At 29.1% G+C, this 20,908-nt stretch overlaps 1 protein-coding gene across 2 annotated transcripts; it reads left to right on the forward strand.

Moving 5' to 3' along the window:
* Positions 1-3,516: 3,516 nt before the first annotated feature.
* On the forward strand, positions 3,517-20,042 carry LOC107443338 (probable serine/threonine-protein kinase clkA). Of its 2 annotated transcripts, none has more exons than XM_071188223.1 (2): positions 3,517-3,593; positions 17,711-20,042. In XM_071188223.1, the coding sequence occupies exon 2, from the start codon at positions 17,716-17,718 to the stop codon at positions 19,783-19,785; it is 2,070 nt and encodes a 689-aa protein (XP_071044324.1). In that variant the 5' UTR covers positions 3,517-3,593; positions 17,711-17,715; the 3' UTR covers positions 19,786-20,042. The 2 variants fall into 2 exon arrangements, with proteins under 2 accessions (XP_071044324.1, XP_042896984.1); XM_043041050.2 differs by lacking the exon at positions 3,517-3,593 and adding an exon at positions 14,362-14,407.
* The last annotated feature ends 866 nt before the right edge of the window (positions 20,043-20,908 follow it).

Here is a 20,908-nt window from a genome sequence, read left to right on the forward strand (position 1 = left end):
ATTGGAGGAGAATGCTTAGAAGCGGTTTTGCAAACTGCTTCTGGAATGGTTTACTAGGATATTTGACTTTCCCCCCTCCTACTCGGGGCCCATTAAAGAATAATCTGCTTCAATTTCTCAAAAATTTCGGTGTTAATTTATGATTTATCATAAAAAAGAAGAAAAAAAGAAAATTCTATCAACTTTCATCTTTGATTATGTGGTTTTTAAATTGTCTTCATAGACAAGTTTGAATTTTCATTATTTATAATGATTTTAAATATACTTTGGTTTTCTAAGAAAATGTATCAGATAAATTTGAGGGAATGCTTTCAAACCTTTTTGCATTTTGTTTTTTTGGGTGCTGTGGGAGTTTTGGTGTATGTTGTATCTGATTTGACCGGTAAGCAAACATTGTTAATTTGAAAAATCCCTCGAACTCATGTAGTTTTACAGTTAATTTCTTCAAAGTGTAACAATAAATGATTATAGAGTTGGTTAGGTGTAATTTGCAAATGATTCTTCCTTCTATGCCTTGCATTTACAGATCGTGAGGTGTTTCTTGACAATTCACCTTTATGTAATTTTATTTTTAAAGGTAAATGCTTTTCACTCAAATTTTGGCATCTGAATAAGAATTAACAAAAACGTTTTTCTACAATTTATATTATTTTGATGTTCCAATGCTTAATACCACATTGCTAATGGTTCGAGAGGGTGACGTTCAATTATACTAATTAACTAGTGCTAACAATACCTAAAGTTGGGAAATAAGAAAGAAAAATGTACTTTCTCTGATTAAACATAATTTTTTTTTGACGGATTCGGATTACTGACCCCCAAAATATATGAAGTAGTTGCAAACTGGGAGTATGGTCCTAATAGTTTGGTCAGGAGAGAAGTTCAAAGTTTGGACCCCTTAATGTTAATTTTGCTTTTTGCGTATTTCACCATATCCCAACAATTTTTTAAGCGAATTGAAAAATTTTTGCATTCAAATTCAATTAATAAAAAATTAATAAATTGATGAAAATTATGAAAAATTTTGCAAATTAATAAATCATTTAAATAGCAAAATACAAAATTTGAGCAAAATTGGTAGAATGGTTCCTGAGAAATCGATTTTCGAAAAAGTAGTATTTTTTATATAAGCAAAAGTTGATTCAAATCGTAGAGGAAGAAATGTTTCTCGTTGATATGCCGTAAACAGTAATTAATTAGATGTGTGAAATTTTATTCGTTGCAGGCGCATATGAATATGTGAAGGAGTTCTGCAGATCGAAACAGAAATCTTGGTGGAAAGTCTGTTTTCAGCTCTGCAGAGAAAAGAAGATATAGGTAGACAAACAGCAGCCATGTGTGGCAAATTTTTTAAAATGTATGTTGATTAATATTAGTTTCTCGGATGCAAATTTAAAATTTGTTAATTGGAAAATTAGTAAAAATTTTAGCTATTTTGTTTGAATTTTATATTTTAAGCCGATGGACTCACTCTTTTTCACAAATGGAGAAATTAGAGTTTTACCGAACACAGATGTTCACTTTAAAAGCATCTTCGAAGAAAAAAAAGTATCATAAGAAGAATTTTAAAAAGTTTCTCTATTTATTTACATACATATTAGCATCGAGCCCCCTAATTAACATAACTCTTTTTTTGTCAGTAAAAGTATACTGTGGAGCAATTAAAAAAGACGAATTTTACAATTTAATTGGCAAAACCATTTTAAAGTTTTCCCAATACGGGGCATGATATCTTCAGATTAAATACGAGGGTGCAAAAAATGTACTTGTATTTTTATTTGCAAAACTGAACATTTAAATGATTCAAATGCCAATCGATGCATTAATAATATTTTCGTATCAAAATGTCCTTTAAACGTTTCGTTAAATGTACGTGAAATTTGAAATTTTTATTATCGAATAATTTTTACGTTATGAGAGTCCGAAGCGTGGAAATTTTCTGAAAGAGCGGAGTCTACGACAATAATTTTTCTTCATTACAGAAATAATTTTTAAGCTTACAGTGTGTGGTAAATTGCATCATACAGTACAGAATACATTAATAACAGAAAGAAAAAAAAAACGATTTAGATTTACATTAACGTGAATCTGCACATTATGGTATCAAAATTAGTGATTTTTACTTCTTAGAAGCACACTTCTGAAAGAAATGATGTGAGAAAAGCATGAAGTATTAAATGCGTTTTAATTTAAATACTTTGAATGAATTTGTTTGACCTTCCTATCGGGGGGTGCTTGACCCCCTGTCAGGCAAAGTCTGGCGCCACCCTTCCTCCGACATGGTTTGATTTCTTTTTTCTGCCCAACTTTATGCATTAGTTATTTTAATTTCTTTCCCAGAGAAATCTTTCGAAATTTGTTTACATTTCATGTACGATAATCAAAAATATGCTATTAAATAACTTATTCAAAAGTTAGGTTATTGTTGAGAGATGAAGGGAAGCAATTATTATGTATGATTACTATGTTAGAACTATTAAGATGTCGCGCGTTTAAAATGAAAAGTTTATCAACTTTAACTTTGATTAAAGTTTTGATTCATAAAATGTCCTTTTTTGGAAATTAATTAAAAAATATCTAATCAATGGATTTTTTTGTATTAAAAGGAATTATTAAAATGAACTGCTCTGTTAAATAATACGGTTTAAGGGTAACGCGTTTGAAATATTAGTTTATCCCATACTCTTTCTACGGTTGTACGTATAATTTATTATTATCAAAAAAATAATTTATAAGTAAATTTTTTTTAACATTAGTCATTAAATATTCCGTAATCGTAATAATATTTTTTTGATCAGCCTGCATACTATTCATTTGATTTATATGATTTTCATTGATATATTTATGATATGTAAGGCTACCTTACAACAAAAAGCTCATCTAATATTGGTTTTTATATTGCTCATATTATAAAAATGTCTATTCTTATACATAAATAGCAGAAATTTTGAATGGTATATGGTTTCAGTAAATCTTTACGTTATTAATTTCTCCTTTATTTTTTACAAGGATCAGAACTAATTGGAATAGGACTGGCTTAACTGCCGAAATAACTTTTTTTAAATATAGTTACTTCATTAACAATCAGAACATGTGTACTTATATATTTTTCACAGAATAAAAATTCAATTTTCGATTTAAAAAAAAAAACATTTATAAAGGGAAATTAATAGCTGAATTATTGTTTAATTAACAATGTTTATCATAATTAATGCTATTCATGTAAAGAATCGATGTATGTTGATTGTAATATAACCGATTAATGAAAAAAACAGCATTAGCGTGAACTTTTTTTTTTTCTATGCTGCACTGCTTATCATACTTTAAACCAGTGTACCGGTACCGGTCCGTGGATCAAATGGTACCGGGCTGCCCATTTTATTGAAACTGAATTTAAATTCCTAGGTTTGTACCCCAAATTAAATATATCTGTGTTCCATTAAAATTTTATTTATTTAAAAAAAATGGGCCCCCGCATTTAGTGACATAAATTTTGTAATGTTTGTAATGTATCATTGTCTCCTATTACCCCCAGATGGAACCGTCTCATTGCAAAGAAACAAGCTCAAGATTCTCATTGATTTAACGTTCTAGTAAGTTAAAATGTTAAATCACTTTATATTTATTTTTTGGTGTAACTGTATTTTATTTTGAAGGTATGTTTAAATGCAATTAAATTAAAATTAACAAATCAAAGTAGTCTAAAATATAAACAATCAACTTCCCCCCCCCCAATAAAATTATATGATTTGTAATACATTTAGGTTTATAATTTTTAACGTACAGTGCGCAAAATAACAAACGGAACACCTTAAATAACTTTTGATCTAATGATTGGATCTTCAGGTTCTGGGACTCAATCTTAATGGTTTGAGAGGATGACCTCAAACATGCTAATTAATTCGTGTAGACGATATTTTAAGTTACGAAATCAGACACAAAAACATACTTTCTCTGAATAAACATACCTTTTTTTAGACGTATTCGGATTTTTGGCCCCCAAAATATAGGAAGTAGCCGCAATCTGAAGAAATAGTTTCCACAGTTTTTCTGAAGAGCAATCCCAAGTATGGACCCTCTAATCTTACTATTTTTTTTCTCTGTGTATTTCGCCATATTTCGAGAATTTCTTACGAGAATTGAAAAATCTTTGTACACAATTATAAAATTCTTTTATCTTAAAAATAAATACATACAAAAAATAAATTTTAGTGAATATTTACTATTTTTTATTATTTTATTTGGCAATAGTCGAAAAATTTTTGACCTGCAAGGTATGCAATTTTTTACACCATTTTAAAATATCCAATTTTGCATGAAAAAATGCAAAATTTGAACGAAATCGGTTGAATAGTGCCTGAAAAATCAAATTTTTTAAAAAGTCAAATATTTAAAATTTAATTTTTCAGGAACTATTTAATCGATATCTCTAAAATTTTGTATTTTGTCAAGAAATATTAGTTACTTTAAAATTATGTAAAAATTTACAGTTAAAAAGTTTTGTGGCTGTTTTTAAATCAAATAATAAAAAATAGTAATATTTATTAAAAATTTATTTGTTTAATAGAATTATCTGTGGACAAACAGACTTTATAATTGTGAGCGAAGAGTTTTTAATTTCGCTTTAAAAGTTCTCGAGAAATTGAAAAATGGGCAAAAAAATAAAATTAAAATTAGGAGTCCAAACTTTGGATCGTTCTGCAGACTCCATCAACAACAAAAAGGTATGTTTATTCAGTGAAAGTATGTTTTTGTGTCTGATTTCGTTACTTGAAATATCGTCTGCATTAATTAATTAGCATATTTGAGGTCACCCCCTTGAGCCATTAAGATGGAGTACTTGAACGTAAAGATCCGATTATTAAATCAAAAGTTACTTTCAAGGTGGTCCTTTTTTTTAGTGCACTTTACATTTACCTGTTTTTAGAAATATTAAACATTTATTATCATTATTGATTTTTTTTATTTACTTATTTTAAATTTGAATGATGCTGAAAATTTATATCGACGCTAGTTACGCAGAACAAAGGTATGTTTCGTAAATCTGAAAGCAGGCAAATGTAAAGCACTTAAATTGCCTTTTTAAAAATGTTGATCATAGAATTTTTTTGAAATAATTGTGTCAAAAATAATCTGTATAGACCATGATTGAGAATTTATCTTGCATTTTATGTTTCCAAATACATTGCAAAGTTAAGCAAATGACAAACATTGGTTTATTTATGTATAATAAGTAAAAGTATTTAAATATTATTTTACTCTTCTGACTTTTTAAACTAAAACAATATATCATTACAATAAATAAAACTTGAAAATTATTTTAATAGTTTAAAATTTAATGCAAAGACGAAATTTAAATTTTCAACTAAATTTCATTTCTGTAATTTAGTTTTTTAACATAAAATCAACCTTTCTTTATTTAATTAATAAGTATTTGCTGTCGTTATTTTAGTTTTTATGAATACTGTGAACGTTTAATAGTTATAAATTCACGTTAGCTAGTTAGCCACTGTCTTTCATTAAATTTAAAACAATGTATCACTATGAAAAATAATTCTATAAATTTTTTTAATTATTTAAAATGAATAGCAGAAACAATATTTAAATTTTTAACTATATTTTATTTCTGAAATTTGGTTTTTTGAACATAAAATAAACCATTCTTTATTCATTAAATAAACATTTGCTGTTGTTTTTCAGCTTTTTATAAATAAACTGCATATTATAAACGTTTTACAGCCGCACGTTAGCTAGTTAACTACTATCTTTCGTTATAACTAAAAACAATTTTATTACTACCATAAATAAATCTTAAAAGTTTTCTTATTATCTAAAATAAAATCAGAAACAAAATTTAATTTATTTAAATTTCAATCAGAAATTCCAATTAAAAATTTAATCTTTATACAAAACAACACACATTACACTCTTTAAGCAAAAACACTATTTTTTTAAAGATTTAATTCTAAATTATCTTATACTTTAACGCATCCTTTAAAAACATTTTATAGCTTTAATTTAACTAGCAATTTCAAGGTAAATAATGACGTAATTATATTTAGATATTTATCACTTTTTTTTCGCTCTTCTATTCATTTGAAAAGATTACGACAGTTGTAGAAATGTTATCACGATTTCTTTAATTTTTGTTTCTTGGCTCCCGCATTCGAGAAGTATTTTTAAGCGCTGAGTAAGATAACAAAAACTAAAACAGGAGTGTAAGTATTCTACACTAAAATAGGTGGAAGGGGGCGGATTACGGATTAATATCACTCAAGATAACCTTTCTCTTATCAACCAGGAAGAAATAGAAGACTGAGTTATTTAGTGCCATCTAGTAGTCAAATTTAATTCTAAACTAAGCTTTGCAAGCGATTTTTATGTTAAAATTTAAGCAAAAGATAAGTTTTTTCAAAATTTATTTAAGTCTTGGCATAAATTTTTAGTTCAAAAGTTAATTCCAAGTTTTTATTCAAAATTGATTTAAGACTCGGAAGAAATGGAAAACTGGGTTATTTAATGCCATTTAGTAGTAGAACTAAATTCTAAACTAAGCTTCGCAAACGATTTTTATGTTAAAATTAAAGCAAAAGATAAGTTTTTTTCAAAATTTTTTTAAGACTTGGCATAAATTTTTAGTTCAAAAGTTAATTCCAAGTTTTCATTCAAAATTGATTTAAGACTCGGAAGAAATGGAAGACTGGGTTATTTAGTGGCATCTAGTAGTAGAACTAAATTCTAAACTAAGCTTTGCAAACGATTTTTAATTTAAAATTGCAGCAAAAGAAAAGTTTTTTCAAAATTTATTTAAGACTTTAAAAGGGGGTATGTAAGAAACTTTCGAGAAAAACTAACAAAAACTGTGTCAATTGTGGAAAAATTGTTTTAATTTCTTCCAAACTGTTGGATTCTCTTCTTTAGGCAGCCTAGAAAATTACTCGGTGTTTCATAATCGGTGATTAATATTCCAAAACCAACGAAAATGTATTTTTAAATGTACCTTTAATGTATTTTTTCTGACTCTCAAATTACACGTAAGCATGTATTTTTGGTGTTTTTTTTAATTATAATAAACAGTTTAATAGTCACTATAAAAATGTGTTAAATTATGGGGATTTTATTTGCACAAAAATAAAAAATCCAAAAAAGTGGTTTGAAATTTTTTTTTTTTTTTTTGTCAAATTCAAAAACTTATGAAGATTTTCCTTTGTAGGTCAAAGAAATTTCAATAATGAATTACTGATTCTCCTGAAAAATTAGAAAAAATATTGTTAGGAAGATTTTATCGATAACGCAGAAAAAAAATGTCTCATGCAATATTTCATAACCATAAATTATTAAAATGGTAAATATATTTTCTCTTATTTTGACCCAAATTAAAACAAAATAATGAAAAAAGTGTGAAAAATATGTTTAATAAAAATAGGTAAAATTAAAAGGTATAGTAAATTAACGGCTTAGAAAATTATATTATAATTAAAGAAAAAATCATTTCAACATAATCCTTTAGCCGTTTGACGCAGATTTTTTATTAAGCATATTTTATTAAGCTTTTTTCATTTTTTTGTATTAATTTAGGTCAAAATAAGTGAAAAATAATGCATTTAGTATTTTAATAATTTATGATTATGAAAAACAGAATGAAACACTGTTGTCTTTTTCTGCGTTAAAGATGCACTTATTTGCAGCTATTTAGATCTAAGAGAAAACGTTGCTCGTCATTGAAATTTCTTTAATTTAGAAAATCAATTATTGATACATTTTTGAATATGAATAAAATAAAATAAAATTATTTTTTTTTGATTTTTATATTTTAGTACAATCTAATTCCTATAATCAAATGGCTTTTTTTAATAACTATTAGACTGTGTTTTTATGATTAAAAAATAACAAAATATATTTTCGCTTGTAATTAGAGTGTCAGAGAAAAATACACTAAAGTACCCCGGTATTCCTTCAACGTCAAAAGGTTAACGTTGCGGTTCGTTAAGGGATTTAGCACTCGCATCTCAATGAAGTGACTAAGTTCAAAACCCAACGATGTTCAGTCGATTTGAAATCTACTCCTGGTTCATTACAGACCCTAACGCGAACGTAAAATATCATCAGTGGTAAGCGGATCATGGGTTGAAATGTTCTTACTGCCGGGGCTAACCGTGGGAGGTTTTCGTGGGTTTCCGCTCCCTGTTATGTAAATACGGATAAATCACATCGAAAAGCTCTCCAAGAAGGCAAGTTTGTAGCAATGCTTGGTTCAGAAGCTTTCTGGTCTTCTGAGTTGGGTTGAAAATTATGATGTTAAGACGTCTGTCCAACGCCAGTTATAAGATAGAATCTAACACGCAGTACGTACTCATTTTTCTCCGTGTTTTCATATTTCTCCATGCCAGTTATACACTTTCATACCTAAAAATCATTTAATGATACTTATAAGAAAAGTGCTACATCACGAATGCAGCCATTTTATTGTAGCAAAAATTAGAAACTAGTTTATGTGTTAATCAGTAGTTGTTCACTGTAGTTCAAAAAAATAATATAATAATTTGGACTTTAATAATTTTTTAAAAAAAATGCAATGTAGTAAATTTAATTGAATTATGAAACTGAAATGGAACGGTAGGAGGAAAAATCGCTTATGATCTAGTTAGAAGCTTAGTTGAAGCGCGCCAGTTACAGCGCTAGCATAAATTGTTCCCACAAGTTAGCGCTTTATGAGTTGCAGCTCCATTGTCATCGGATTAAACACGAGACACTTTCCTATTTATTTTTTTTCGTGTTCAGCAAATGTCTGATAAATCTTCTCAGAAGGTCGAGATAGCCTGGTTGGTAGGGCACTGGACACATGTCTAAGAAGTAGTGGGTTCGATCCCCACCGGCCGTGTAGGAAATGGTGACTGATACACGTTAAATCTGTCGAGTAGCAAAATCTTCCATGTTCCCATAATAAATCAATACCTCTGGGGGCACTGATCCAGGAGTTTCCTTGTGTTCTGGATTGGGTTCAAAATTACAAGGCCACGGAGTTGAACATTAGTAGTCGTAATCCCAAAAATTGGGTCGGCTGTTCAACGATGAATATAAAATGTAAAATCTTCTCAGGAGCCGCGGTAGTTTAGGGGATAGAGCACTCGCCTCCTAATAAGGTGAAACAGGCTCGAATCCCAGCCATGGCTGGTCGATTCAAATTCCACACCCGGCTTGCACCAACCACAGTGCTGATTAAAATATTCTCAGTTGTAGAGGGATCATGGATTAGAGTTTCCTAGCCGTCAGTCTAACCGTGGGTGGTTTTCGTGGTTTTCCTCTTCATATAACGCACATGCGGGTTAGTTCCATCAAAAAAGTCCTCCACGGAGGCAAATTTCTCCCAATAGTTGATCCAGCAGTTCCCTTACCCAAGAATACGGAATTGAAAATTGGTAGTCGTATATCCAAACTTGGGTCGGCTGTTCAACGACGGTTATAAAATAAATCTTCTCAAAAAATTCGCAAGTTCTTCACGATATCTTAATACAAAACTCAGAACTGGATAATGATCTCAAGAGTTTTCCAGCTCTCTTTTTTTGATTCATTGAAAAAAGAAAATGATCTGTGGGTATAAGCAGAAATGACAACTTGCTCCAGACAGCAAATATATATTTTGAAGTGGTAGTTTATCAATTGTGATTCTTGGTTTAATAAATTCAATTTAGTACATTTTTATCCACCACTATTTCTAAGTAATTCGTAGGCTTACATAATTCACCACTTTATAGTACTTAAGTCATGCTATACCTTTTAAAAAGCAAGCAAAAATAGTCAAATATTTGCAAAATTTGCTTTGCAGTTATTTACCGTTCTTTTAATTATTTTGGCGCGTCCGGTTGGCATCTCCGTATATGTATAGATTACTCCGGCAAGACATGTTCTAGTGATTGAAATAAAATATCGCCGAGGATAAACGAATCATGGTCAAAAGCTAATTATGCAAATATAATATGAGGCAGGCTATAAAAGGCTGCGTAGCCTTAAATTTCAGAATTTCTACTTTCGATTTCGTTATTACTCATTTCCTTGTTTTGTTTACATAATATTGTTGATAAATGTATTTGAGGAGATCCATTTGGGGTTAATTTATTGAATTTTTATAATTTTCTAGTATAAGGTAGATCATTGATATTAATTTCAAGTTAAAATTAGGAGTAAAAGTATCCAAAAATCCTTCATGCTGAAAAATTTTCATAGAATTTTTTTAAAAAATCTAGTTTTTCAATATCTATAGCATAGGTGGACAAAAATAGTTGATGATTTAGATATGATATGAGGCGGGTTGTAGAAGGCTGCGTAGCCTATATTGAAAGTTTTATTTATTTATTTATTCAATGCCTATTCCGATATTGACTTTCGCCATTCAAGGGCAAATTTGTTGAACACTCTCTAAGGGGCAACATATTAGGTGGGCCAACGTTGCTCCCTTAATAAGAATATAGAACAAAGAAGAGAAGGAAATAACATCTATGCCTTATCCGGGATTCGAACCCGGGACCTTTCTGACTTGAGATCAGCTCCCTGACCTCACTTAAGGGGTTCTACTATGGATTTCATTATTTCACATTTTTTTGATTTGTTTACATAGTATAATTAATAGCTGCATTTGAGAGGATAATTTGGCCGAATATTTGTTATTTTTTTAATAATTTTTTGGTGTGATATAGATTTTTGATATTAAATTCAAGTTAAAAAATGGGCATCAAATTTTCGAAAAATATCTACATATGCTAAAAAACATTTAAAGAGATAAAACATGAAAATGGTTGCTAGTGTTTCGAAGAATCGTTTTTCAATGCCTGTTTCCTCTGGCGATTAAACAGATTATGATGCTTTTATATCCGACTTCCACAATCGTGATTTGTCAGATATCATCGATATCTTTTTTAATTTTTACAGCTTAAATATTAGTTTGGAAGCCTCTGTGTTCTGCATTGTTTTTCATTTTCAACAAGGATTCAAAAAATATATAATAAATGAGGTCTTTTTGAAAACAGAAAAAAAGACCATGCGAAGTGAATCAAAATATGTACAAAACTGTTGAAAATAGACTTCGGAAAAAACATATATTTACTATACATTATAAGACACGTGGATTCAGAAACAAATTAAAAATAAATTATGCTTTTAAATTAACAACATGTTGTTTCTCGAAAAAAACACCACGTGAAATGAATCAAAATATGAGCAAAACCGTTGAAAATAGATATCGGAAACGTATTTATCTAAATTAAAAAATATGTATTTACGATATATTATAAGACGCATGGATTCAAAAACAACTGAAAAATAAATTTTGTCTTTAAATTAAATTAATGTTCTTTCTGGGAAGAAAAAAAGACACCATGTGAAGTGAATCTAAACAAAAACAAAACGGTTGAAAATAGATGTCGGAAACATATTTATCTAAATTAAAAAATATATATTTATAATACATTATAAGACGCATGGATTCAAAAACAGATTAAAAATAAATTTTGTCTTTAAATTAACAATATGTTCTTTCTGGAAAAAAACACCACGTGAAGTGAATCAAAATATGAACAAAAGCGTTGAAAATAGATATCGGAAATATAATGATCTAAATTGAAAAAATAAATCTAAGATACATTATAAGACACATGGATTCAAAAACAAATGAAAAATAAATTTTGTCTTTAAATTAAATTAATGTTCTTTCTGGGAAGAAAAAAGACACCACGTGAAATGAATCTAAACAAAAACAAAGCGGTTGAAAATAGATATCGGAAATATATTTATCTAAATTAAAAATATATCTATTTACGATACATTATAAGACACATGGATTCTAAAACAAATGGAAAATGAATTTTGTCTTTAAATTAAATTAATGTTCTTTCTGGGAAGAAAAAAGACACCATGTGAAATGAATCTAAACAAAAACAAAACGGTTGAAAATAGATATCGGAAACATATTTATCTAAATTAAAAAATATATATTTACGATACATTATAAGACACATGAATTCAGAAACAAATGGAAAATGAATTTTGTCTTTAAATTAAATAAATGTTCTTTCTGGGAAGAAAATACCATGTGAAGTGAATCAAAATATGAACAAAACAGTTGAAAATAGATATCGGAAAAAACATATATTTACTATACATTATAAGGGTGTCTTGGGATATTCATCCACTTTTAGATGCACATGGATAATTTTTTTTTAAATTTTTTTCCGCACATGCGCTGTATAAAGCAACTACTTCAATTACTCTTATCTGGCGCAGTTTTTATTATTATTTTTTAATTTTAAAGCAATAGTTTCGTTATAAGTTTAAAATTGATTCAAACGCTTTGTTTATTTTTTTATATTTAAGCTATAGCAAAATTAAGCAATATTTAAGCTATAGCATAAGTGGCACTAGACCTAGTATATATTTCGGACATTTACCAAAGGTCTAGTCATACTAGGTATGGTTAAGTGCCATTGCCCGATATATCCTACACTGATGTTTTTTTAAGGTCAAGTGCCATTGCCCGGTATACATTTGCCCGGTATACCCTACACTGATGTTTTTTTAAGGTTCAGTGCCACTGCCCGGTATAAATATTTGCCCGGTATACTCTACACTGATATTTTTTTAAGGTCAAGTGCCACTGCCCGGTATACATTTGCCCGGTATACCCTACACTGATGTTTGTTCTAATCTATCGTCAGTAAGTATCAGGCCCCTCTTCCCCACTGGGCACTATGGGCACGTGCCCAGGGCCCCGCGATCGAATGGGGCCCCCTAGTTCCTGCCAGATTACCAAATGATAACCGATACATTATTACCGAAAAACATTAATTTTGAAAAATCTGATGATAATGACTTACTACAATACCTACGCTTATTATATTAGCTTTAGTTTGCCGCATGCGGATAGCTATACCTTGTACAACATAGCTTGAACTTTTTGACAGATGGGTCAGTGATGGGAAACAGAAAATATCTATTGGTGTAAAAAATGTGTTGGCTAAATATGTGGCTGTATGTATGTTTTAAACTATTCAAAATAAATAAATTCATTCGTCAATCAATTTTATTGCACTAGACATAAAAACATTGGGTAGGTAAGAAACCATTGTTTTCAGTTTTTCTATTTAAATTTTACCTCGAAGCAATAAAAACCACTNGTTCTTTCTGGAAAAAAACACCACGTGAAGTGAATCAAAATATGAACAAAAGCGTTGAAAATAGATATCGGAAATATAATGATCTAAATTGAAAAAATATATTTAAGATACATTATAAGACACATGGATTTAAAAACAAATGAAAAATAAATTTTGTCTTTAAATTAAATTAATGTTCTTTGTGGGGGAAAAAACACACCATGTGAAGTGAATCTAAACAAAAACAAAACGGTTAAAAATAGATATCGGAAACATATTTATCTGAAATAAAAAATATATATATTTACGATACATTATAAGACGCATGGATTCAGAAACAACTGAAAAATAAATTTTGTCTTTAAATTAAATTAATGTTCTTTCTGGAAAAAAAAAACGTGAGAAGTGAATCAAAATATGAACAAAACCGTCGAAAATATATATCGGAAACATATTTAACAAAATTAAAAAATATATATTTACAATACATTATAAGACGCATGGATTCAAAAACAAAATAAAAATATATTTTGTCTTTAAATTAAATTAATGTTCTTTCTGGAAAAAAAAAACACATGAGAAGTGAATCAAAACAAAAACAAAGCAGTTGAAAATAGATATCGGAAACATATTTATCTAAATTGAAAAAATATATTTACGATATATTATAAGACGCATGGATTCAAAAACAAATGAAAAATAAATTTTGTCTTTAAATTAACAACATGTACGAATTTTAAGTTTTCTGAGGAATTAATATAAATTTTCTATATGAGATTTATATTTTATATAACCAAATATAAATGAAGCTAACTTTATTTATTTAATCTTCGGTCGAAAGAAAGAGTATTTTATGGATGCAACAACCTAAAGACCTTTTTACAGGGACTATTTCTAACATCCAAGATATCAAAAATAGTTGAAAGGATATAATATTATTGGGCAAGTCTGAAAGGATATTTTCTTGAAAGCCTTCTTTACCAAAATTTGATCAGGACATTCCTTGCACAAAAGAATACAAAAATGTCTGCATTATATGTCGGCTTTCTTTGATATTATATATTGGAAAAAAGCTTTTCTCTTTACCAATGATTTGAAATGAATGTAAACAACATATATAGACCATAAGTAAATCAATGGCTTGAAACAATAATAAGAATACAAAAGAAAAATATACGGTTTATAAAACCGGAACAGAAAATGTTTTGTAACAGAAAATCACATGTTTCTCGAAATAAGAGTGGTTCAAAAACTCGAACACAGTAAGCTATTTGACTATACTACTTATTTTTTAAATATTTACTTTTTTATTTGGACTTAATACTTTTAAAAATATTTATGATAACTAAATTAATTAATGTTATTTTTGCTCAGAAGTTTATTTTTTGCCCTGAAATACTTTCAGAATTAATTAAAAAGTAACAAAATGTTATTTAAAGTGAATTATCTATTATTGAATTTATAAATAATTTAAAATTTTATGGGAAGTTTAAAAAAATTTTGCGGTAAAATGCTCAATTTTGCTAAAATGCTTTTATTGCAGTAAAATGTTTAAATGTACTGTTTTATAATAATATTTTGCAATTCTTTCCGAAAATTTTTAACTTCCTTTTAAAAATTTATTTATAAGAAACCAGATAAAAAAATAGAAAACTTTTTAAAAGTATATTTGTTAACCTCTAAGTTTAAATTCCGGTATTCTATAGAATATTCAGATATTTTATATAATACTTAAAATTGCCTATCAAAATATGAAATGATTAAAAATCAGTCTATGGATAGAATGAGAAATAGCAAACTGGTAAAGTATGCTAAATTTAAATTCCGGTATTTTATAGAATACTTTAGGCATTTTATATAATGCTTAAAATTGACTGTCATTATATAAAACGATTAAAAATTAATCTATGGATAGAATATAAACTGGCAAAGTATGATAAGTTTAAATTCCGATATTCTATAGAATACCAAGGCATTTTACAGAATGCTTAAAATGGCAGTCAAAATATATAACGATTAAAAATTAGTCTATGGATAGATTGAAAAATAACAAACTGGCAAAGTGTGAAATGCATCAGAAAAGATATTTTGTAGAATGCCAGTGCTTACTTTATTATCAATAGCATACATAGTAGGATACTCATAGTAGCATACTCATCCTGAATCATAAAACTTAAGGACATTAATTTCTATTTCCGTAATTTTAAGATTAAATGCTCCGAATTGAAGTCAAATTTCTTAAATTTGCCTCAAAAATTTCATTGAATATCTATTGGAAACAATATCAGTCAATACCTTAATCTACAAATTTTTTACATTTTATAATCGTCGTTGAACAGCTGACCCAATTTCTGAGTTTACTACTCCTGATGTTCAATTACGTAGGCTTGTAATTTTGAAGCCAATCCAGGAGACAAGGGAACTGCTGGATCAAGTATTAAGAAAATTTGCCTTCATGGGGGACTTTTTGATGAAATTTACACGCATTTGCGTTACATGCATTGGAAAAACACGATAACCTCCCACGGTTAGCCTGATGGCAAAGGAAACTCTAATACATGATTCGTCTATCACTGGGGATATTTTACTTTAGCACTGTGGTCGTTGCGAGCCGGGTATAGAATTCGTATCGACTAGTCATCGCTGGCATTCGAACCCGGGTCACCTCATTGGGAGGTGGGGGCTCAATATTCTGAGCCATCACGGTTCAAATTTACAAATAGATATTTGTAAACTTATTAAGTGTTTAATATCGAATAGATAAAAGGAATAGATATAAAAGAAGAGATATAACGTTGTTTTTTTTTAATGGTCGCCAAACTTATGAAGCTTCAGAACTACTGTTACTGTTTCGTTTTTAAATCTACCGTGAACTACCAACCGAAAGAGCTATTAACTTTTAAAAAAATCTTGCATTTTGTTTATTGCTTAGCAACCGTATCAACTTACATCTCTAGTATATATAAAGTCAATTTTAATTAAGCACATAACAGGAAAAAAATGAAATGGAATTGTACGTAAGAAAGAAGTTGAAGTATAGTTATCATAATTATATAGAATGTTGTTACAGATTTGTTTTACCAAGCATTCAATAAATCGCATTCAATAAAATATTCAAAAATGTAACAAGGATGCATTTTATTGAACACATTCCTGTTGCATTAACTTCAACGACATTACATTGAATTAACTTGAATGAGCCTCTTTTTTGCCATCAACAAGTTCTTATAATCTTGGGGGAATACATTCGAATAATGGGTACAAGTATTCTTTAAAGAGTGGGTACATAATTTAATGAATTCCATACTGGAAAAAGAAATCTCATACAGATATGTCGAGGTGGATATAGCTTTCGCTTTGAGTCAAACCAGGACCGAAACTTGGTTTCTGTGTCAATGACGGTTATAAAAAATAAAAAATTTAATAAAAATTTCGCGTATCTGTAGATTGATTACTGCTCTAAATTAATAAGTTTCCTCTTTAGAATTCCCCATGTAAGTTAAATTAAAAATTTACTTGTACTTCTGATTTCGAGTTAACAGTTTCAAGCATTTCCAGATCGATCACTGCTCTATAATAGGTAGAATTCTCATGCAAATTAAATTAAAAATTTACTTGTACTTCTGATTTCGAGTTAACAGCTTCAAGCACTTCCAGATCGATCACTGTTCTATAATAGGTAGAATTCCCATGCAAATTAAATTAAAAATTTACTTGTACTTCTGACTTCTAGTTAACAGTTTCAAGCATTTCCAGATCGATCACTGTTCTATAATAGGTAGAATTCTCATGCAAATTAAATTAAAAATTTACTTGTACTTCTGATTTCGAGTTAACAGTTTCGAGTGTTTCCTGATCGATGACTGTTCTAAATTAATTAGGTTTCTCACTGGAATTCCCATGCTAGTGAAATCAAAAATTTAGTAATACTTCCGATTTCGAGTTAATAGCTTCGAGCATTTCACTATAAAAAATCCGGATCAAATTACGGTAAAAAGTTCTGGCACTCAAGGTGGCTTTTCTTTTTACCGTAAAATGCATTTTTACCGGAACATGTTACGGAACAAAAGATATGATATACGATTATGGTATAATATTTTACGGTAAAAATGATTTTACAGATGATATATTCAAAGTGCCGATACCGTAATTTTTTACAGTGTTCCAGGCACTAATTTTATTTTTTTATGTCTATAAAATAAGTAAAATTGAATTGTTATCCAACAAATGCAAATCACTCATTATAGTCAGTGAAACAGTGATCAATATGGTTGAAAAATGAAAAATTACGGAAATTATTACTGTAAAAATTACAGTGTATCAGATTTTTTTACCCTAATACTCCAAATGTAAATGCTTTTTTTTTACTTCGTTTTTTAACAAGAATTTATTAATATATATTAAGTGCGGTCATTATAAAATACCTTGGATATGCTATTTCTTCTCATAATAAGAAGTTAAATTTAAGAACTGCAATTTAAAACCAAATTGCTATTAAACGTATTTAAAATTTAGTAATTAATTACCTTAAATTTAATTTAGAAATTATCTTTTTTTAATTTTAGGGTTGATGATGAATTTTTTATCTCTGATGATCATAATATCCTCAACTCAGCTTTTTCTGTGTTCCGATCCAAACTATTCAGCTAAGTTTTCTCAAGCCCAAAGTCAAGAGGGAAACGTTCTCATATATCCTCAGAGAAATTCAGATCAATATCTTCTTGAAAAGAGAACGATACCATTACTGTACAATTCCAAGTATCAATCTGATCCAGATTTCCAGGGACCGTTTGATCCCTGGGCAGGACGAAAACGATCTGAATTATTAAAGAATACCCAAAAAGCAAACAAACTTTTAAATTTAAACAGGAACTTAAATGCTTATCAAGAAATAAGCAATAGCGGTAAACGTGACTTTGAACAAGGCGGCTTTAATTCCAAACCACAAAAGAGGAAGATTTTATCTGTTGATGAATTCGAAGACTCTGAAGACGAAACAAGCCAAGAACTTTCTGATGAGACAGGAAATTATGACTGTAATATCGGAAATGGTTTAACATCTTGTTATGCTGAAAGGGGTGGAGCTAAGCCTACTGCAGATGAAATGTTAATTCCTTGGAACAGTAAAAGTTTAAATAATTTTCCTGATCAAATGGAAATATTTGACACAGAACCTGATAAATTTGAAATAAAAAAGAATTATAGTCCTTGGGGAGGAAAGAGGTCAAAAGTGGTTCCTTTCAGTTATTCAAATGAGAGGGGGATTTCGAATTATGAACAAGAAGGAAAAATTACTTCAGAATTTAATAACCGTATAAGGAATTTCATTTTTTTAGCTGGGGGAAGGAACTACAAAGGACTAGTTGCTAAGGAATTAAAGGATTTAAATGAGTATATAATAAATAACTTTTTAATAAATTCAAAAAAGTCAAACATAAGAAATAAAAGGGAGCTTTTAAAAGGGAAAAAAAATTTAAATGATGATGTGGGCTTTTATGTTGAAGAGGATAAATTAAATTTTAAGCAAAATAATGCTTTAAATTCATTTGGAAGCAATAATAAATTAGATTGGGCTATTGATACTCCAAATAATAACATTAATTCTGATCAAAATAATTATTTAGTTGAATTTGAAGGTCAAGAAAATCAAAAAGGTCAAAATCAAAACACAAAGCAGTTGGGTGAACAAAAAATTGTTCAAAATTATAGCTCGTGGGAAGAAAAAAAAATTGGGGAGTTTTTGCGGGACAGTAGGAGTTTGGATGATGTGGAAATTGAAAAGGAAGGAAATCAGTCGAGAAATTACATTCAAAGTAGTCCTTTTAGAAATCTTCGAAATTTTGAACCATGGGCAGGGAAAAGAAATTTTAATATCCCTTTAATTGATGATGTGGAAGATAATGATAAATGTTCTCCTAGTTTCAATTGCTTCAAAAAACGCATTATCCAAAATGAGAGAAATGAGTCCAAATCAACGTTAAGAAATCTCCGAAATTTTGATGCTTGGGGTGGAAAAAGAAACTATAATGCATGGGGCGGAAAGCGAAGTTATAGTCCTTGGGGTGGAAAGCGAAGTTACAGTCCATGGGGAGGAAAAAGAAATTACAACGCTTGGGGAGGAAAGCGAAGTTACAGTCCTTGGGGAGGGAAAAGAAATTATAACGCTTGGGGAGGAAAACGAAGTTACAGTGCTTGGGGAGGGAAAAGAAAATACAATGCTTGGGGTGGAAAACGAAGTTACAGTCCTTGGGGAGGAAAAAGAAATTATAACGCTTGGGGAGGAAAACGAAACAACAATGATGAAAAGAAAAGTTACAATCCTTGGGGTGGAAAAAGAAGTTACAATGCATGGGGCGGGAAGAGAAGTTATAGTCCTTGGGGTGGAAAAAGAGCCAACAAATGCGAAAATTCTGCAGGAAGTAATTCTAATAACGGCCAAATAAAAAATGAAGATATTAATTGGCTTTTGAAATCAAATCCTAATAAAATAAAAAGTAAGGGGAAAGAAATTACTGTTAAGAAAAGATTTTTTGAAAACCCAAAATCAAAATTGTTCTTTGTTAAAGGCGATATTAATACTTGGATAAATAAAACAAGAAAATTTAATTCCTGGGGAGGAAAAAGAACTTTATTGTTTTAGAGACATTTTTATGTCGTACCTATAACACTTTAAGGTAGTAAAAGTGAAAAGAACTTGACTGAAGGATCAAAAACAAAAAGTTTACTGTTATTTCTACTTACAACATATAATGTAATAAACTTGCGTCAGTAATTTTAAGAACATTTGTTAACGGTTAGTTGTCCTTAAGTACAATTTAACCACCTAAGCAGTTATTTCTAAGAATGTTATTGTAAAAGAAGCCAGCTATTCAACCAATAAAGTAAAAACAACTGTTTTTCATGGAGTCCATATTTTTTTGGTCTTTGTTTTCTGCTATACACAACACAATTTAAACTCATTTTTATATTGTATTTAAAGATAGTTAATTGCATTACACAAGTATGTTTACGATAACCACTTTTAATGAAAAAAAACTAGTATTAAATGTAATATTTTTACACAGAGCAAGATGAAACACGACGTAAAAAAATAGACTTTTTTCATATTTTTGTCTGAAAATAACGAGTCTATTATTTAGTAGTTTGTCTGTAGTTTCTATTTACTATGCACTACATTCCCAAAAACCCATGCTTCCAGTTTTTCGACTTTGCGTATTTTAACAGCCCACAATAACAGCTTACAAGCAAAGGAAAGGCATTCTCATTGATAATTGGACCGTCGCCAACTTGATACAACAATTCCTTATGGGAGGCCAGCACTCTTTCCTCAAAGCTGTGGTTTTGATATATAATTCAAGCACATTTGCTTATACAGATTTATATAGTTTCACTTAAAGGACATAAAAAGTTCAAATCAGTTGTGCATTGTTAGCGCTTAGTAAATATTGTGGATAATTATTAACTTTTTAATAATAAACATTACTAAAAATATAGCCAAAGACAATATAAAAAACAAAAAAGTTTTAATCCTTCCATGTTGTATAACTTCCAAAACGATGTATATACTATAAAAGAGTATTACGAAAAAGTATTCACATTTCAGGAGTCGCATTATTTAAGCAAAGTCAAAACAACGAAAGTTATCGAAATTTGACGCATCATGATTAAGAAAGTCAAGATTGAAATATATAGAATTGTTTGATTGTCGTAGAAAATAAACACGAGTTGAAAAGCGATTTGAAAGCGATATATATATATATATA

The sequence above is a fragment of the Parasteatoda tepidariorum genome, chromosome X2, assembly GCF_043381705.1.
Source record: "Parasteatoda tepidariorum isolate YZ-2023 chromosome X2, CAS_Ptep_4.0, whole genome shotgun sequence".
In the NCBI taxonomy this organism is placed as follows: domain Eukaryota; kingdom Metazoa; phylum Arthropoda; class Arachnida; order Araneae; family Theridiidae; genus Parasteatoda; species Parasteatoda tepidariorum.